Source organism: Peromyscus eremicus, chromosome 12, assembly GCF_949786415.1.
Source record: "Peromyscus eremicus chromosome 12, PerEre_H2_v1, whole genome shotgun sequence".
Taxonomy (NCBI): Eukaryota; Metazoa; Chordata; class Mammalia; order Rodentia; family Cricetidae; genus Peromyscus; species Peromyscus eremicus.
This window is the reverse complement of record NC_081428.1, coordinates 57,772,679-57,788,457: the sequence shown is the minus strand read 5'-3', so window position 1 is coordinate 57,788,457 and position 15,779 is coordinate 57,772,679. Positions and strand designations below refer to the sequence as shown.

Below are 15,779 nucleotides of genomic sequence, written 5' to 3'. Positions count from 1 at the left end.
ATAAAACAATAAAGGAATGTGTCTATGTGTGCACATGGGCTCACACATATAGAAGACATTGTGTGTCTTCCTCTATCACTCTTTACCTTAATTTTGAGTCAGTCTCTCACTGAACCTGAAGTTCTCTGGTTTGGCTAGACTGGCTGTCCAGTGAGCCCCTGGAATCTGCCTGTCTCTCCTTAGCACTGGTATTGTCATGCCCAGCTTTCATGTGGGTACTGGGAATCCGAACTCAGGTCCTCATGCTAGCACAACAAATATGTTATCCACTGAGCCATTTCCCCAACCACCATGGTCTCAAGGCCCCACAGGATTTGGCCCCTAGATCTCTCTAAATGAGTCTTCTGCCTCTTGTACTCTACTCTTACAGCACTGTTTATTTCTCTATCTCATTGTGTCATTGCTTACCTAAGGTTCTATTCACCAAGAGCTTACCAGGTGTCAGACAAGATGTGAAAGGCAACTTTGAGCATAGATAGAGTGGATTGTTTACTTTTTTGTGTCTCTCTCAGCTAATTCAATGAATGGCACATAGTAGAACTCAAAATATGAATAATAGCATTCTAAATTTTTTGAGGTAATCTCACACAGTAATATAATTTTAGAAAATATCAAATATTACCTTACCTGGTTTAACAAAAATGCTTTGTTTAGTAAATAGTGCTAACCTTGTTGGTCAGAGGACTTCTGAAATATTATAGTTGGTTCTAGGCATCACATATCTGAATCTTAATTGCTATATTTTAGATAAAGGATTATTTTTAGAAGAAAGAAGCTGTGGTGGTAAAAAGACAGAGCTATGCCTTATAAAGAACTGTTGCAAGAACTGAGAACATTTAGCTTGATGATCCATTCATAGAATTCACACCGAAGGTGCGCTTTCCCAAACACCTCAAAGACCCAAAAGAAAAAGCTATGCTTATCCTCACTTGTGATAAAGGACAGAACCAGTGTCGTAAGACAGTCTTTGTCTGTTTGCTTGTGGTGCTGGGGATTAGATCTGGGACCCTATGCACACTAGCAAATGTTCTACCATTGAGCTATGTCCACAGCTCAATAGCAGGAAGCAGGTAAAGCCATTAGCCAGCGTAAAGATTCTTCTGAAACTGGTGTTCTGAGGAAACTACCACATGTTAAGATAATCCAGGGACATTATGACTTCCCTGAGGATATCGCAGACTCTTTAACAGACAAATAGAATATTTAGAAGATAATAATATATCTAATTTCTCTAATTTACTTGTACATAAAACCTTTTATTCACAGATCAGTGTTAACATCTCTTACAACAAAAGTCAAAAAATAGTTTGAGTTAAAGCTGCTTAGAAATGAACATCTTCTAAAGGAGTATGGACAAGTTCACAACAAGGTATCTGGGGGAAATGAATGGTATTGCGATCTCTTCTGTGCTTCTGAAATCTTAGTCATTAAAACTACAGTATTTAAAGCTTGAAGAACTGGAGCAGATTCTCTTAAGAATATATTACATTATTAACAAAATGCGATCCAGCGTGGCTATAGATGGGAACGAAGTAGTAAAAGGGGGTGGAAATGAGGTCTATCATACAGAGCTTGTGAATTTTTCCTCCTAGCAACACATGACACCGTCCTGCTACTCCCAAGCATGTCCCTTGATCCACACATTGCACGTGAGATACTGTTTCCAGACACTTTTTGTTCACACACACAAACAGAAAGTCCACATGCTCTGCCCACCCCTGCAGATTTTGATAGGTTTCTCATGCAGGACCTTGCCCATTTGTTGAATATTACAGTTTAGAGATTCAAAACAGTAGTATTGTCATCCCTTTTCAATAAACAGGAAATTTCTAAGACTAAAGGGAGAAATGTAAACAAAAATTATGAAAAAAACTAAAAATACATCACAAGCAAGCCAAATAGAAAAAAATTAAAGGAAGTTGGGCTAGAAAAACATTTTGTTACTGAAGATTTGCTGTACTAAGCAAAATGAGATGTAATAATAAGATAAAGCTGTTCCAGCAATACTTAAAAAGCTGGGTTGCAAAGTTATAGTTAGTTTGTTAGACAGATGTCCTCGGAAGAGCACAGTTCAGGACAGAAACAAGGAGTGTTTGGATGAGTAGATGAAACGCTGTGGTAATCAGAAAGATGTATCTTCTATGCTGTAATAAAATGCCATTCTGTAGCCTGCCATTTAAAATCATATTAAACTTGCTAGAGGCTGACAAGCTGGCCTCTGGATTAGATCATACCATACATACCATTCTTGACATCTTCATGAACAGTACAATTATACTACTGATAAAGAAACGTGAAATACCATTCCTCTACTATTCTGCACTTTTGCTCCCAAACCAACATGTCAACAAATGGAGTTATCAGTTCTAAATACCTGATAAAGGAGTCTCCCAAACTTAGCATGCCCACAGAGACTTATCTCTATGACACATTTGTATTTTCATGGCCATTTGGAGATACTAGGCTAGCTTGAGAAACATTGCCTGATGTTTAGTGAGCTTATTGGTAGCCCGGAGGACACAGAGTCTCTTGGATTCTTGTTTAAAGATATACCTGAAAACCTAATCCTAGAATTGCCTCTGTTGTGGTAGAAAAAAATGGAGAAGATCCACTCAGATAAAATGCTGTTTCCTTCTCCTAACCCGGTAGGGGTGAAATAGGCCCGAAGATAAGAGATGACTGAAACCAGAGCCAGGAATCAGTCACGAGTCCAGTGAGTCATCAGAGCCTTGTATTCTTGGTTTCTAGGTTGATCGTGTTCCCCTGGGTCTGAGGAACCTGCTTATCCGTTGGCTCCTGAACGCCCTTTGACGTTAGAGGAACATAGTAGTAACCCATGATGGAGAAAATCAGGCAGACCACCAGCAGGAGGCAGGAGAACAGAATGAATTCGGCCCACTGCAGGAGAAATAAACAGAAGAGAATATTATGAAGAAACAAACAAACAAACAAAAAGCATGTGTGGGATACTTAGGGGCGGCAGGATGGGAAGACGACTAGGGAATCACAACCTTAGCCACTTTTCTTTGCAGAACACTAGGTTGACTGGTCTCTTTTCCCACAGGCACATGGTGGTCATCATTGCCACATGCATATGTCTATTTCCTGGCGAAGTCGGGTATCTAATCCATCTAACCCTCATCTCACTGCTGGGGGATCAGGAGGCCGAGGAAAAGGGAGACGAGGAAGTTGGAAGGGAAACTGTATAGACTTGAGCTCTTCTTCCCCTCAGATCCATACCTGTACCAGGCCACTGAACTGTGCCACAATAAGCACGATGATGTTCCCAACTGCAACTGTCAACAACCAGGCTGCCTGGAGCACAGATTTCATGCTAGATGGTGCCTAGGAAGGACATATCTGTAAACATCCAAACTCCTTATCCACCTTCCTGCCCCATGAGCCTATCCATGAAACATGTCCCAGAAAAGCTTCCATTTCCCATCTTCTCCGCTAAGTTCAGCTGTTGTGTTGACTCATAAGATGGTAATAATACAGCAGCAAGAAGAAAGTGGATCTATTAATTGGATGTTTTAATTTATTATATAATTATTGTCACAACCTTAAGAGATAATCTGTGGTACTCTAAAGAAAGTAAAAAGAACATAAAGAAAAGGAAACAAAACAGGATTAGAGAGATAATTTACTTATTCCTGTTCCAAAACAGGTCATGCAGCCAACACTTGAACATGAGTAGTCTAACCCTAGAACCCTCAGTCTTCATCCTTTTTTTCCCCTCCAGAGCAAAACAACATAGGGTCAAATGCTGCATTGTCATGATCCTGGAAATCAGGATGACTGTTCAGGGTCATATATAAGGAACTCACAGACTAAAGAGGTGGAGGTCCTAGGATGACATACCTAGGTGAGAAGTATCAGAATTAAAAACCTCACTATTTTCACCACTTCTACATGCAAAAATATTACCTGGGAATAAGAAAACTCGAGTCCTGTGACGGAAAACATGACCTCTGCTGCTGTAACCAGGATATATTGTGGTAGCTGCCATGCAATGGACAGTTTATTGGCTGGAATTTCTTCTGTCTTCCAAGTCTGAAGACCTCGACTGGTGGTCTTAGTGGGAGAAACAGGAATTGGACTTCTCAGTAATCTTAAGCAAATATATCTAACTATGGCATCCTATCATCTATATCTATTCCTTCTTTTTATTTTCATTTCTCTGCTACCTTCAAGAGATTAGATATTTCTTTACAATTCCATTGTTTTGAATTTTCTCTCGGTACCACTACATTCATTTCAGTTCAGTCAATTACAGTCAAAATCTCTGAGATTAAAAGTCTTTAATGTCCAAATGCTTCTGGCTCTAAGTCAAAAGGGAATTAGATTCAAAATAGTGTAGTAAAAGAATCCTGGTTTTTCTTTAATTGAGAATGTACATAATATCTAGAAATCTCTCTCTTTCTCTCTCTCTCTCTCTCTCTCTCTCTCTCTCTCTCTCTCTCTCTCTCTCTCTCTGTGTGTGTGTTCAGCATAAGAGCAGATTAAAAGAGCCTCTAAAAGTCAGGTAGTCAAGTGTTCTAAGGTAAGTAATTAACTTGCTGAGTGGAAATGATAAGGACTTTGCTGAACTGAATCATCAAAGGGCAGAGCCCTTGACATGGTGACATCTGTCACAGGATCTTCTGACATTATTACAATGGAAATAATATAAATTCTTAGGTAAAAATCTCTGAAATTCTAAACATCAGCCATTGATTCTTTTATCTTTTTTTTTTTTTGGTTTTTTTTTGTTGTTGTTGTTTTTGTTTTTTGAGACAGGGTTTCTCTGTGTAACTTTGCACCTTTCCTGGATCTTGCTCTGTGGACCAGGCTGGCCTCAAACTCACAAAGATCCACCTGGCTCTGCCTCCCGAGTGCTGGGAGTGGTGGGGTACGCCACTACCACCTGGCTTCTTTTATCATTTTTGTCAACACTGTATAAGCCAAGCAAGCTAGGACTGTGGAAGGAACTGGGTTCTACAACCTTCAATTTAGACTTCTATTTTAGATGCCTAGTAGATGTTGGGATTCCAAAGCATTTAGAGAGACAGGACAAGAAAAGACTGGAATAATACAAGGAATACAACCTTTCCAAGTCAAATTGTGTCCCTAAAAATTCAATTGTTGATGTTATAATATCCAGTATTTGAGAATATAAGCTTATTTGGAAATAGGGTGCTTATAGATGTAATTATCCAAGTTAAATGGGGTCATTAAGATGGGCTAATTGAATATGATAGGCATACTTAAATAGAGAGGGGGAAATGTAGATAGAAAGCATACAAAAAAAGTGCTATACAAAGATACGGGTAGATAATAGGCTGATTATATTATACACCAAGAAACATCAAATTCCTGGCAAACCCTGAGGAGCTATAGCAGAGACATGGAAAAGGCTTCCTCGAAGCTTTCAGAAGGAACCAGCCTTACAAACATCTTGATCTCAAACTTGAAGCCTACATATATACAAAACACTAAACCTCTGTTTTGTAAGCCTCCTGGCTTATGTTGGTTTGTCATAAAAGTAAAGCCTAGATTGGTTTATTATTTGAAAATCAATTAATGTTATATACTGTATCAAAGTGATAAAGGACAAAAATCACATTGTCTTCTAAATGAATTCACAAAAAGCATTTAACAAAATCCAGCCCCATATAAATGAGGTAAAATAGACAAGCAAGGAAACAGGCAGATAAAACCTGAGAAACAAGTGGACAGAGATGTCCTCAATCTGATAAACGGCATCTACTTAAACTCCATGGGTAACTTTCTTAGTGATAAGACTGGGTGACCTTCCCACAAGAGATGTCTTGTCTCATCATTTCTGTCTAACACTGTGCCAGAGCAACTGGGCAGGAAAAAAAAATAAGCATTTAGACAGAAAAGAAAGTGAAGCTATCCCTATTTACAGATGACGTGACCTCATATGTGAAAAGTTTAAGGGCTCCATTAAAGTTGTATTAGGTCTAACAAATTAGCTCAATATAATAATATGCACAGGTTAATACACAAAATTAATTTTATGACTTAAAATAACCACTAGAAAAATGAACTTAAGAAATAATAAAAATGATAAAATAATTGGGAATAAATGTAATAAAGTAAATGTAAAAGATATGCTCTAAAAACTACAAAAACATTGTTGGAAGAATAGATACCTAAACAAATTGATAGGCATTTCTTATTCACTGAACAAAAGGATGAAGATTATTAAGATAGCAACTGGTTCCTCAAATAATCTTCAGAGTCAGTACAGTCTCATCTCATTAAAATCCCATCTGGCTTCTGATCTTGGTTAATCCTAACTTTGTAGGGAATTCATGTCATACAGAACAATTGATCTTTTCTTTTTCTTTTTAGTGTATGGATGGATTCCACAGCTTTGCATACACCAGGCATGTGCTATAATGCTGGGCTGCATCTCCAGCCTCCAAACCAAGCTTGATAGAGAAAAAAAGGGGAATATGTGGAAACTGACACGCTCTTGATTCAAAATAGATTACAAATCAACAGGAAACAAAAACCATGTGAAATCAACCCAGGATGAACACGTAGATCAATGGGACAGAGTTGAGAATCTACACATAAGACACCGTTTTATGGTCAATTGATTGTCAACAAGAGCATCATGACAATTTAGTGTGCAGTCTTTTCAATAAATTATCCTGAGACAACTGGAGATCATGCATATATATGAATTATTATATGAATTATAGGTCTGTGTGTGAAAGAGTAGAATATAAACCTTTAACAAAATATCCTTATGTACAAAAGTTAATTGAAATATGATGCCCTCTTCTGGCCTCCACAGGCACCAGGCATGCATGTGGTGAACATATACACACACACACAAAAAAAATTAAATTAAGATTCAGAACTTCTAGTTACTGAGAAAATTACTATTTGTTTATTTGAGACAGTGTCTCACTATATAGCTTTGACTAATCTTTTTTGTTGTTGTTTTTCGAGACAGGGTTTCTCTGTGTAGCTTTGCGCCTTTCCTGGAACTCACTTTGGAGACCAGGCTGGCCTCAAACTCACAGAGATCCGCCTGGCTCTGCCTCCCGAGTGCTGGGATTAAAGGCGTGCGCCACCACCGCCCGGCCAGCTTTGACTAATCTTAAGCTCCCTACATAGACCAGCCTGGCCTCGAACTCACAGAGATTTGCCTGGCTCTGCCTTTTGAGTGCTGGGATTAAAGATGTGTGTGTGTGCCACTATGCCCAGAGGCAGTTACTTTTGACAGAACACAGTTAATCCCCAAATGTTGTAGAATATTATTTTAAGGGGTGTTACTTTTGTTTATGTTGTATTTGTTTAACTAACTCTGTGAAGCTGTGAGACTGTGCCTGTCTAAAATACCTGATGGTCTGATAAAGAACTGAATGGCCAATAGCAAGGCATGAGAAAGGAAAGGTGGGGCTGGCAGGCAGAGAGAATAAATAGAAGGAGAAATCTGGGGGAAGGGGAGCTAGGAGCCAGGGAAAGAGGTGGACTCCAGGGGCCAGCCACCCAGCTATACACCAAGCCATGGAGTAAGAGTAAGATTTATAGAAGTAAGAGAATGGGAAAAGCCCAGAGGCAGAAGGTAGATGGGATAATTTAAGTTAAGAAAACCTGGCATTCATAAGTAAGAATACATCTCTGTGTGTATTTATTTGGGAGCTGGGTGGCGCCCCCCCCAAAAGAGTAATAAAACAACCAATAACACCCAAACTTTGTGTGGAGATTGATATTTCAGACTGTTGTATAGTAGTAGATCAAAATTCCAGGGACCCAAGAGACCTATATATCAAGTCAGGGGAAAAAAAAAAAACAAGCAAACAAACAAAAAAACAAGTAATTTTCCATGAATAATGTTTAGCTTCTTAAGGTCATAATGATACTGGAGCAGACCATGAGATTTCATAGTGATATCTTGGGACACATCATGTCTCCATTCCCAACACTCTTTGCCTGCTTCTGATGTTACCTCTTGCCCAGTAGAGATGGTGGGCTTTCTAAAGCCACCACAGAATGATTGCTATTTCAACATGAAATGTTCTTCCAAGGCGTGTTTAAAGGCTTGGTCCCCAATGGAATATTCAGAGATGGTGCTTCAAGGGTGCAGTTAGATCATGGGGACTCTGACCTAACCAATGAATTAATGACTGATGGATTTAAATCCTGAATGGACAGTTGGGAGGTGGTGCATAGGTGTGGAGGAAGTGAGTCAAAGAGGGCATTCCTTTGAAGGGTCCACCTTGTCCCTGACTCCTTTCCCTACTGCTCTCTCTGCTTCCTGGTCACTATGGCATTTCCGGCACCTTTTCCCCACCATGTCCTTCCATTGTGATGTTTCTTCTACAGACTTAAAAACAATCGAGTCATCCAACTCTAGACTAAAACATCTGAAACCGTGAGCCAAGACCAATGTTTCTGCCTCTGCACCAAACACTTGTCATTTGTCATTTCTATCAGACATTTGTCACAGTGGTGGGAAAGTCTGATACTGGACCAGAAAGAAGTATGTAATCCTGTTTTGCTACAAAGTCTTCTCATGCGCACTTTGTCCTCACCAAGAAGATCTCAAGATGTGTGTGTGTGTGTGTGTGTGTGTATGTGTGTGTGTGTGTGTGTGTGTGTGTGTGTGTGTGTGTGTAAAGAAAGGAGACATCAGCCGGGCGGTGGTGGTGCATGCCTTTAATCCCAGCACTTGGGAGGCAGAGGCAGGCGGATTTTTGTGAGTTCGAGGCCAGCCTGGTCTACAGAGCGAGATCCAGGAAAGGCGCAAAGCTACACAGAGAAACTCTGTCTCGAAAAACCAAAAAAAAAAAAAAAAAAAAAAAAGAAAGGAGACATAGGACATAGGCAGACAAGCACACAGAAGGAAGGGAAGGTGGCGGTAAGCTACTTACATTAGTGATCACAAACAGATACGTTGAACCAAAGTTTAGGAGACCTAAGTCGAGAGAAAAGTCTCTGTCTTCCATCTTACAGTGCACTGCAGGGTACCTGCAACAAGATGAGAGGGTGTTAGAATAAACAGCATGGCTTAGAAAACCACTCCCATCTCTGGGGAAGAGAGATCTCAACTCTAATGAGGAAACTAGTTAAGCCACATGTCTTTGAAGATAGACCCAGATTTCTGCCTTGGATCTGCACTCTATTTTACCTGCCAAGTACATTTTAAAAATCCTAATCCAGAAGAAAGACTGTACAGATCAACTTTTGTGCATTTCAGGCCCGTGAACATTCTTCATGTAAATCGTATGACTTAGTAGGATAGTATAAAACAGGGAATGTGAGAGAGAAATTCCAAGTCAGTGGTTCTCAAACTGTGGGTCATGACCCTTTGGGGGTTGTATATCAGATATCCTGCATATCAGATACTTACATTATGATTAATAACAGTAGCAAAATTACAGTTACAAAGTAGCAACAAAAACAATTTTACGGTTGGCGGGGGTGGGGTGGGGTGAGAGTGGGGTGACCACAGCATGAGGAGCAGTATTCAAGGGTCACAGCATTAGGAAGATTGAGAACTAGCACTGTAAGTGATGAGGTACTGATGACAGGCACCAAAGAACAGGAGCCCAAACCCACAGTGAACTTTGTGAGCTTCACAGAATGGACTGTATTAACTACACAATCTGTTCAGCACAACTCACACAGTCTCAGCGTAGCAATGCAGAAAGAAGATGAGCCCGGGAGAAAAGGCAAGGATTAAAAAGGAGCAGAAATCCTCCTAGACTCCAAACTAGCACAGCCATGCCTGTGTCCATCACCCAAACACAAAATCAGCACTCGAAGAAGACTGTTTGGATAAAAGTAAAATGTCCACAAGGACGAGGCTCTCTTACTCTCCTCTCAGCACAGTTCTGTATGCAGACACTCCGTAGTCTTTGCCCACACTGAGAGGAGCATCTGATTCCAAGGAGATATTGATGTCTTTGTGCAAGGCGTTAATAAACCTGAGGGTAGACAAATTATTTACATGTCAGACAAAAATATCCAAAGAAGGATACCTGATACTGTGTTGCTCATAGCTATAGTCCAAGTGCATAAAATAGTGGCTGGGACAAGAACAAACAATCCAAGGACCTTTAATGTAAGAAGTAATCACTAACCTTAACTTACTCTAGGAAAAATAGACTTTTCTGGAGTATTAACTTATGACTGACACTCACTAGATGGCCAGCTAGATGGATGCTGCCACAGTCACACATGGCAATCTGACTTTCCTTTCCAATCTAGTTTAGAAATACCTAACTTCTTTCTTTCTTTTTTACTCTGTGTGTGTGTGTGTGTGTGTGTGTGTGTGTGTGTGTGTGTGTATACAGATGTACATGTATGTACACATGTTGAATGGAGACCTGAAGTCAACCACAGATGTTTCTCAGGATGGCCATCCACCTTGTTGTCAGAGACCGTAACCCACTGAGAGCTGGGGTCCACTCATTAAGACCAGGCAGCTGGCTAGTCAAGCCTCCCCACTGCTGGTATTACACCTCACCACACTCAGTGTTTTACATGGGTTCTGGGGCTTGAACTTGGAACATAATGCTTGCACAGCAAACACTTTACCAACCTAGTTACCTCCCCAGCCATTTTTCCCTCCTAATGGAATTTCTCAAGTAAGATTCAAGAAAAACAAGAGAAATAGAAGCATATATAAAGACATAACATTTTATAGAAAGCAATTATCTTTTTATAAATGGAGTCTAGTTTGACCTGCACAAAATTTAGAGACCCAGCCCACAGGAGGTATTGTCACTATATTCCAGTCTTCAGGAATCTTGGGCCCTTCCAGAATCTTCTTTCTAGTATTCTAAAAGTAAGTCCCCCTCAGAATGGGGGTCTTGTTATCTTTCTGTTTTAATGATTTTAATCTTGGTCTTGCTCTAGAGATGAGAAGGGCAGGTCCTTCTAGTGTTCTAACAGTTGATTCCTAGGTCTTCCTTCACTTGTGCAGACCAATCGGTGCCTGCTGCCCTTCTTGTCTAACTTACTTTTGTGTGGGTTGTCTTTTCTGAAGCCTTTCAAGGGCAAGTTCTTACGTGTATTTTACTCTTCAGTGAATTCAGACTTTTCTTCACAGGTTCTCCTGTACTTTCTACAATAACTACCTGATCTTGGGGCCATCGTTCCTCCGTTTCACATCCAATTCCAGCCACAGAGAGCAGGTGAGTACCTGTCTATCTGTCCCATGCCATCTGACAAGACCATCGGCCTTATCTGGATTAAAAAGCAACTCTTTTGATATTCCTGTCCCTTTAGGACAGATAGCCAACTACAAAAAATGGTGTGGGAGTATTTGCTCAGTTCTAAATGTTTATCTGATGAACACGGACATTTACACAGGTATTTTCCTGAGAGTATGATAAATATTAAGTAGAAAAAATTTTATGGTAGGGAGAAAAGGCTATCACTAATTCAGGGTGATCTGCCAGTCCTTTTGGAGGAAGCACACCCTTTGCCTTTCACTGTCATAGGAAATTCCACAGACACCAGAACCCTTGACTTTCTAAGAGGGGAACATCGCTGCTCAGAAAAGTAAAATGTGAGGCCTCTTCATCTGAAGTCCCCAACATCCAAACCTGATGGCTGTCATTCCGTTGGCTGGTTTGATTTCCATATCCTTTACCTGCAACAGAGAAAAGCAAACATCAGTAGGAGCAGACAAATGGAAACATATAACCAGAACATTCCAGTTTCATGCAGATCCTTTGTAAGCTTGTGATGAGTCAGCCATCTTACTTCAAAACAGAACTTGTGCAATTCCCTAACTTACCAGCACACTGGAGATACTTTCCCCATCCTCATAAACGACCAAATGGTAACAGTTCTTCTCCTCTACAGGATGCTTATTGTAGACAGACAAGTTGTTATGCTTCAGATGAAAACGTAAATCTTGGACTTTTGTTTCCAGGTGTAGTTTGGAATAGTGCGTTGTGTTCTATAGAATGAAGAATCCGTTATAATCACTTTCTACCTCAGTGTGGACATCAGGATGTTTAACCCAGTCATTTCTTTCTCTAAACCAGTTATTTCATTTTTAGGACACTGGCATAGGACATAGAAGCATACATAAGGAAGAGTAGAGAAGTTCATTATAGCATTATGCATAATAATAAATGTAGGGGCAGGGCTGAAGAGATGGCTCAGTGGTTAAGAACACTGGTTGCTTTTTTCAGAGGACCTGGGTTTGATTCTTAGCACCCATATAGTGGCTCACAACCATCTGTAACTGCAGTTCCAGGAGATCCTCTTCTGACCTCTGCAGGCACCAGGCACATATATGATACACAGACATGCATCCGCCCTTGCGGGACTGTAACTGTAGCTAAATGGTAGAATGCTTGCATTGTATGTTTGCTGCCCTAGGTTCGATCCCCAGTATTGCCACAAAAACAAGAACAACAACAAAATATCTATAAGACAATGCTTAAATGAACTATGTTAAAGGATAGGATGTTATGCAACCACTGGAATAAAGTTATCAGAGATTATTTAAGAACACAAGACGATGATGATCAGATTATATGATTAATGTCATTACACAACCAAGGCTATAACTATAACACATACACTTTCTAATTCATTTGGGCCCATACCTCACCTGGAAAGAGTTGATGGACTCCACCAAGAGAGAATTATTTCTACTCCCTAGCACTGTCACCTTTATTTCACCATCTGCCAGGTTCAAGACTTGTAAGAAAACCTCTTGGGAAGCTGGCTGGGGATGAGTCATTCCCTGAAAGACAGCCAATACTTATTTGAACTACCTATAAATAACCCTTTAGGTACAAGAACACATACCTTAGTCCTATGTTTGACAGCTTAGCCCTTCTAGCCAAGATTTACAAGTTTATCCCTCTGAAGAGCAGTTGACTTAGAAATCTGAAATGGAAACTTTATTTATTTATTTTTATCATGGAAGACCCAGTCCCATGAAGCAAGCACCAATGGAAGGTGACAAACACATCCCTTCAGTTGTGGTCTTACAGTTCATTAACTAATAGTGGCTATTTGATGGCCAGAAGGATTATGTGTAGAGCTTCAAAGGCATCGGATAAACCTTTGTTCCCCGGGTGTCTTGGGTATTTGTGTTGTGGAGTTTCCTGAAAATAAACCCTGAATTACTCAGGTGGAAAACGGGCCTCCTTTTGTATTGTTGCTCTAGTCACTGAAATGTTTACCACGACTGTCCTGTGAAATGGATACAATGGTGAGTCCCGAGGAATCGAGATTGGACGTGTTAGGAGGGTGAACGGAGCAGATTGGGAGCTTCACGTTTATTGAACTCACATTTATTTTTATCTCTACAAACGCTGCAACTGCAAATGCCAGGCATGCTAGGATCATCCCGACAGCCATTTTCCTAAGTGAGCTGCGGAGGGAAAGGGGAGACCGTTATATCGACCCATTGCTCTAAGGCACAAAGCCTAGACCCCTTAGCCTTTCCAGAAAGACTTTCTTAGCTAGTTCCAATGACTTCTCAAAGTATTTCTAGAACTCTCCTTCAAACAGCCTTTTTACTCAAGTACCAGTTAACACCTCTTCTCTATAATATACCGCTTTTCCTACCTTTACTTATGATTATGATGACTTTTAGCCATTATGACATAACAGTAACAATATAATCAGGCCTTGTCCTTTAATGTACACCAACTGCTGTAATTCTTCAACTCATTTTCTTCTTCAGAAGTCTTTGCTGACCTCTGTGGCATTCCCATCCTCCCCTCCCAGGGTATTTACCACATTACTCATGTAATGGTTAGCTTTGCCTATGTTCTAGTTCCCTCACTAACCAGTGAACACCTTAAAGAATTGTGTACTTGATTTACATGGTATTTACATAGATTTGCATAGAACTTGGTCCTAGATACCCTATTATCTGATCAGTAGGTAACTGACAGGGGCATTTGTATGTGGTAAAGTGGGCATCACTTTATTGTCATAGCTAGATTGCTGTTAAATCAGAGATGGAAGGAGACTTGACCTGTTCCCTGCCAAACTTTACAAATGAAATTTTCTACTCAGCATGGGGCAGGTTGCAGTGAATACTAGCTAAAAATGATGCTGTACTCAGTCCTACAAGGTCCTTTCTTAGTTTCATAGGAATAGCAGGACATTTAAAAGAATTAGTTATCATCAAAACCTTAGGACTAAAAAACAAAAAACCTTAGGACTTGGTCCAGAAAGATGGCTCAGAGCATAATTCTGTGAAGGGTCATGGCCCAAGCTCAGTCCCCAGAACTCACATGGTAGAGGGAAAGAACTGATTCCCACAGGCTTTCCTCTGACCTCTATACACTTGCTTTTGCACATACATTAACCCCTCCCCCGCCACATGAAATAAGTAAATAAGTGTACTTCTTTGCAGAGGCAACATTCAAGGGCAAAGCAGCATGGTTTTTCAGAAACCTGATATCACATACTTGCCTAGACCTACTCCTTCAACACCAGACACACAAGTCTGCAGCACTGGCATTGACAACCAAGAGTTAGTTCTAACTTCCACTTTTCCACATTACTAGAATTTTGTCAACATTGGAAAAGTAGAAACAGATAAATGATAAATCAAAATAATTAATCATTAAATAGAAATGTCCAAGTTTTGAATCATCACCAAAATGAACAAATGTTGAGTCAGTATGCAATAATACATGGCGTAGTGAACACTTACGAGAAGTTAATTCTGAGCTTGGAGATCAGCCGGTAAATGACAAGGTCAAACAATGGGATGAAGATAAGAACCAGAAAGGGATTTAGTACCTGAAACACCATGGTAACAAGGATTAATACAAGCATCCCTCTGTTGTGAGTGCGAGCATCTGCTTGCATGCATCCTCTCACATCTACTCACTTCCACCTTAGTAGGTAAGAGAGTCTCCATTTCTCTCTATATATGGCTCTACTTCTCTTGCAAAGCATCTTAACCTCCAAATATACCAAGGGACTAGTTTTACTGAGCCTGTTTTCTGTCAGTCAAATTAGAAAGCATTCTCTCCCATTGTCCCTTCTCTTCAGTTTCACAGCCTAAAGGGAAAAATAAGGGGCTAAAAAGTATCCTGAAGGTTGCCATTGGTAAGCAGAGATTTTGATACACAGTAAAAGTTTATACTTTCTTTTTGTTTGTTTTGGTAGTACTGGGCATTGAACCTAGGACATCCTGCATGTCAGGCAAGTGCCATACCACTGAGCTCCAGCACTAGCCTCAGGTTTATACTTTCTTTGACAATATTTTCAATTATACTCTCTTGACATAGAAAGCAAATTCTTTCTTAGCTCACACTCTACCTGTGGGCTCATACTCAGTCTCTCTGGAGCTGGACAGAGCTACACTTTAACAAAGGATGAGAAAGAAACTGTTTTCATCTCTATGTTTGGGCCTCCTCGGCACACAATGAGGAGTGTATCGGGAGACGGTTGTCAACCCGAGTAACAGGTAGAGGTACAGGGGAGGAAAGGATCACATGCCCATGCCTACAGAGAAGTTTCCTACCTGCATCTGGTCTGGCTGAAGCACAAAAAATCCCTGAAACACACATCATAATAGATTATAGTTAGATGGCAGCCGAAGACAACGAAAGCCTAAATTACCCATCTTGATAGTAGATAAGAAGCACATAAAAGAAAATTCATCAAACCTTCAGTTCAAGATATCCTGTTTACTAGCTAAGGTATATGGGCTGCGAAGAGACTTGGGATGGATTGTGACTGTTCACTAAGGGCAGATGGGCCCTAGGGAGAAGACTGCTTTTTGTGTCTGGGTTACGTATTCATTCTCCAAA

At 40.2% G+C, this 15,779-nt stretch overlaps 1 protein-coding gene across 1 annotated transcript in view; it reads right to left on the bottom strand.

The window, feature by feature from the left end:
- Positions 1–1,235: 1,235 nt before the first annotated feature.
- Slc15a2 (solute carrier family 15 member 2) overlaps positions 1,236–15,779 on the bottom strand; it is a 30,853-nt gene continuing 16,309 nt past the window's right edge. The window contains exons 12-22 of the mRNA XM_059277598.1: positions 15,491–15,523; positions 14,672–14,760; positions 13,291–13,372; positions 12,602–12,736; positions 11,774–11,938; positions 11,580–11,626; positions 9,843–9,953; positions 8,898–8,994; positions 3,928–4,074; positions 3,241–3,345; positions 1,236–2,898 (exon numbers count right to left, since the gene is read on the bottom strand). Coding sequence (XP_059133581.1) covers positions 2,722–2,898; positions 3,241–3,345; positions 3,928–4,074; positions 8,898–8,994; positions 9,843–9,953; positions 11,580–11,626; positions 11,774–11,938; positions 12,602–12,736; positions 13,291–13,372; positions 14,672–14,760; positions 15,491–15,523 — 1,188 coding nt within the window. The 3' untranslated portion in view covers positions 1,236–2,721. The remainder of the gene's footprint in view (positions 2,899–3,240; positions 3,346–3,927; positions 4,075–8,897; positions 8,995–9,842; positions 9,954–11,579; positions 11,627–11,773; positions 11,939–12,601; positions 12,737–13,290; positions 13,373–14,671; positions 14,761–15,490; positions 15,524–15,779) is intronic.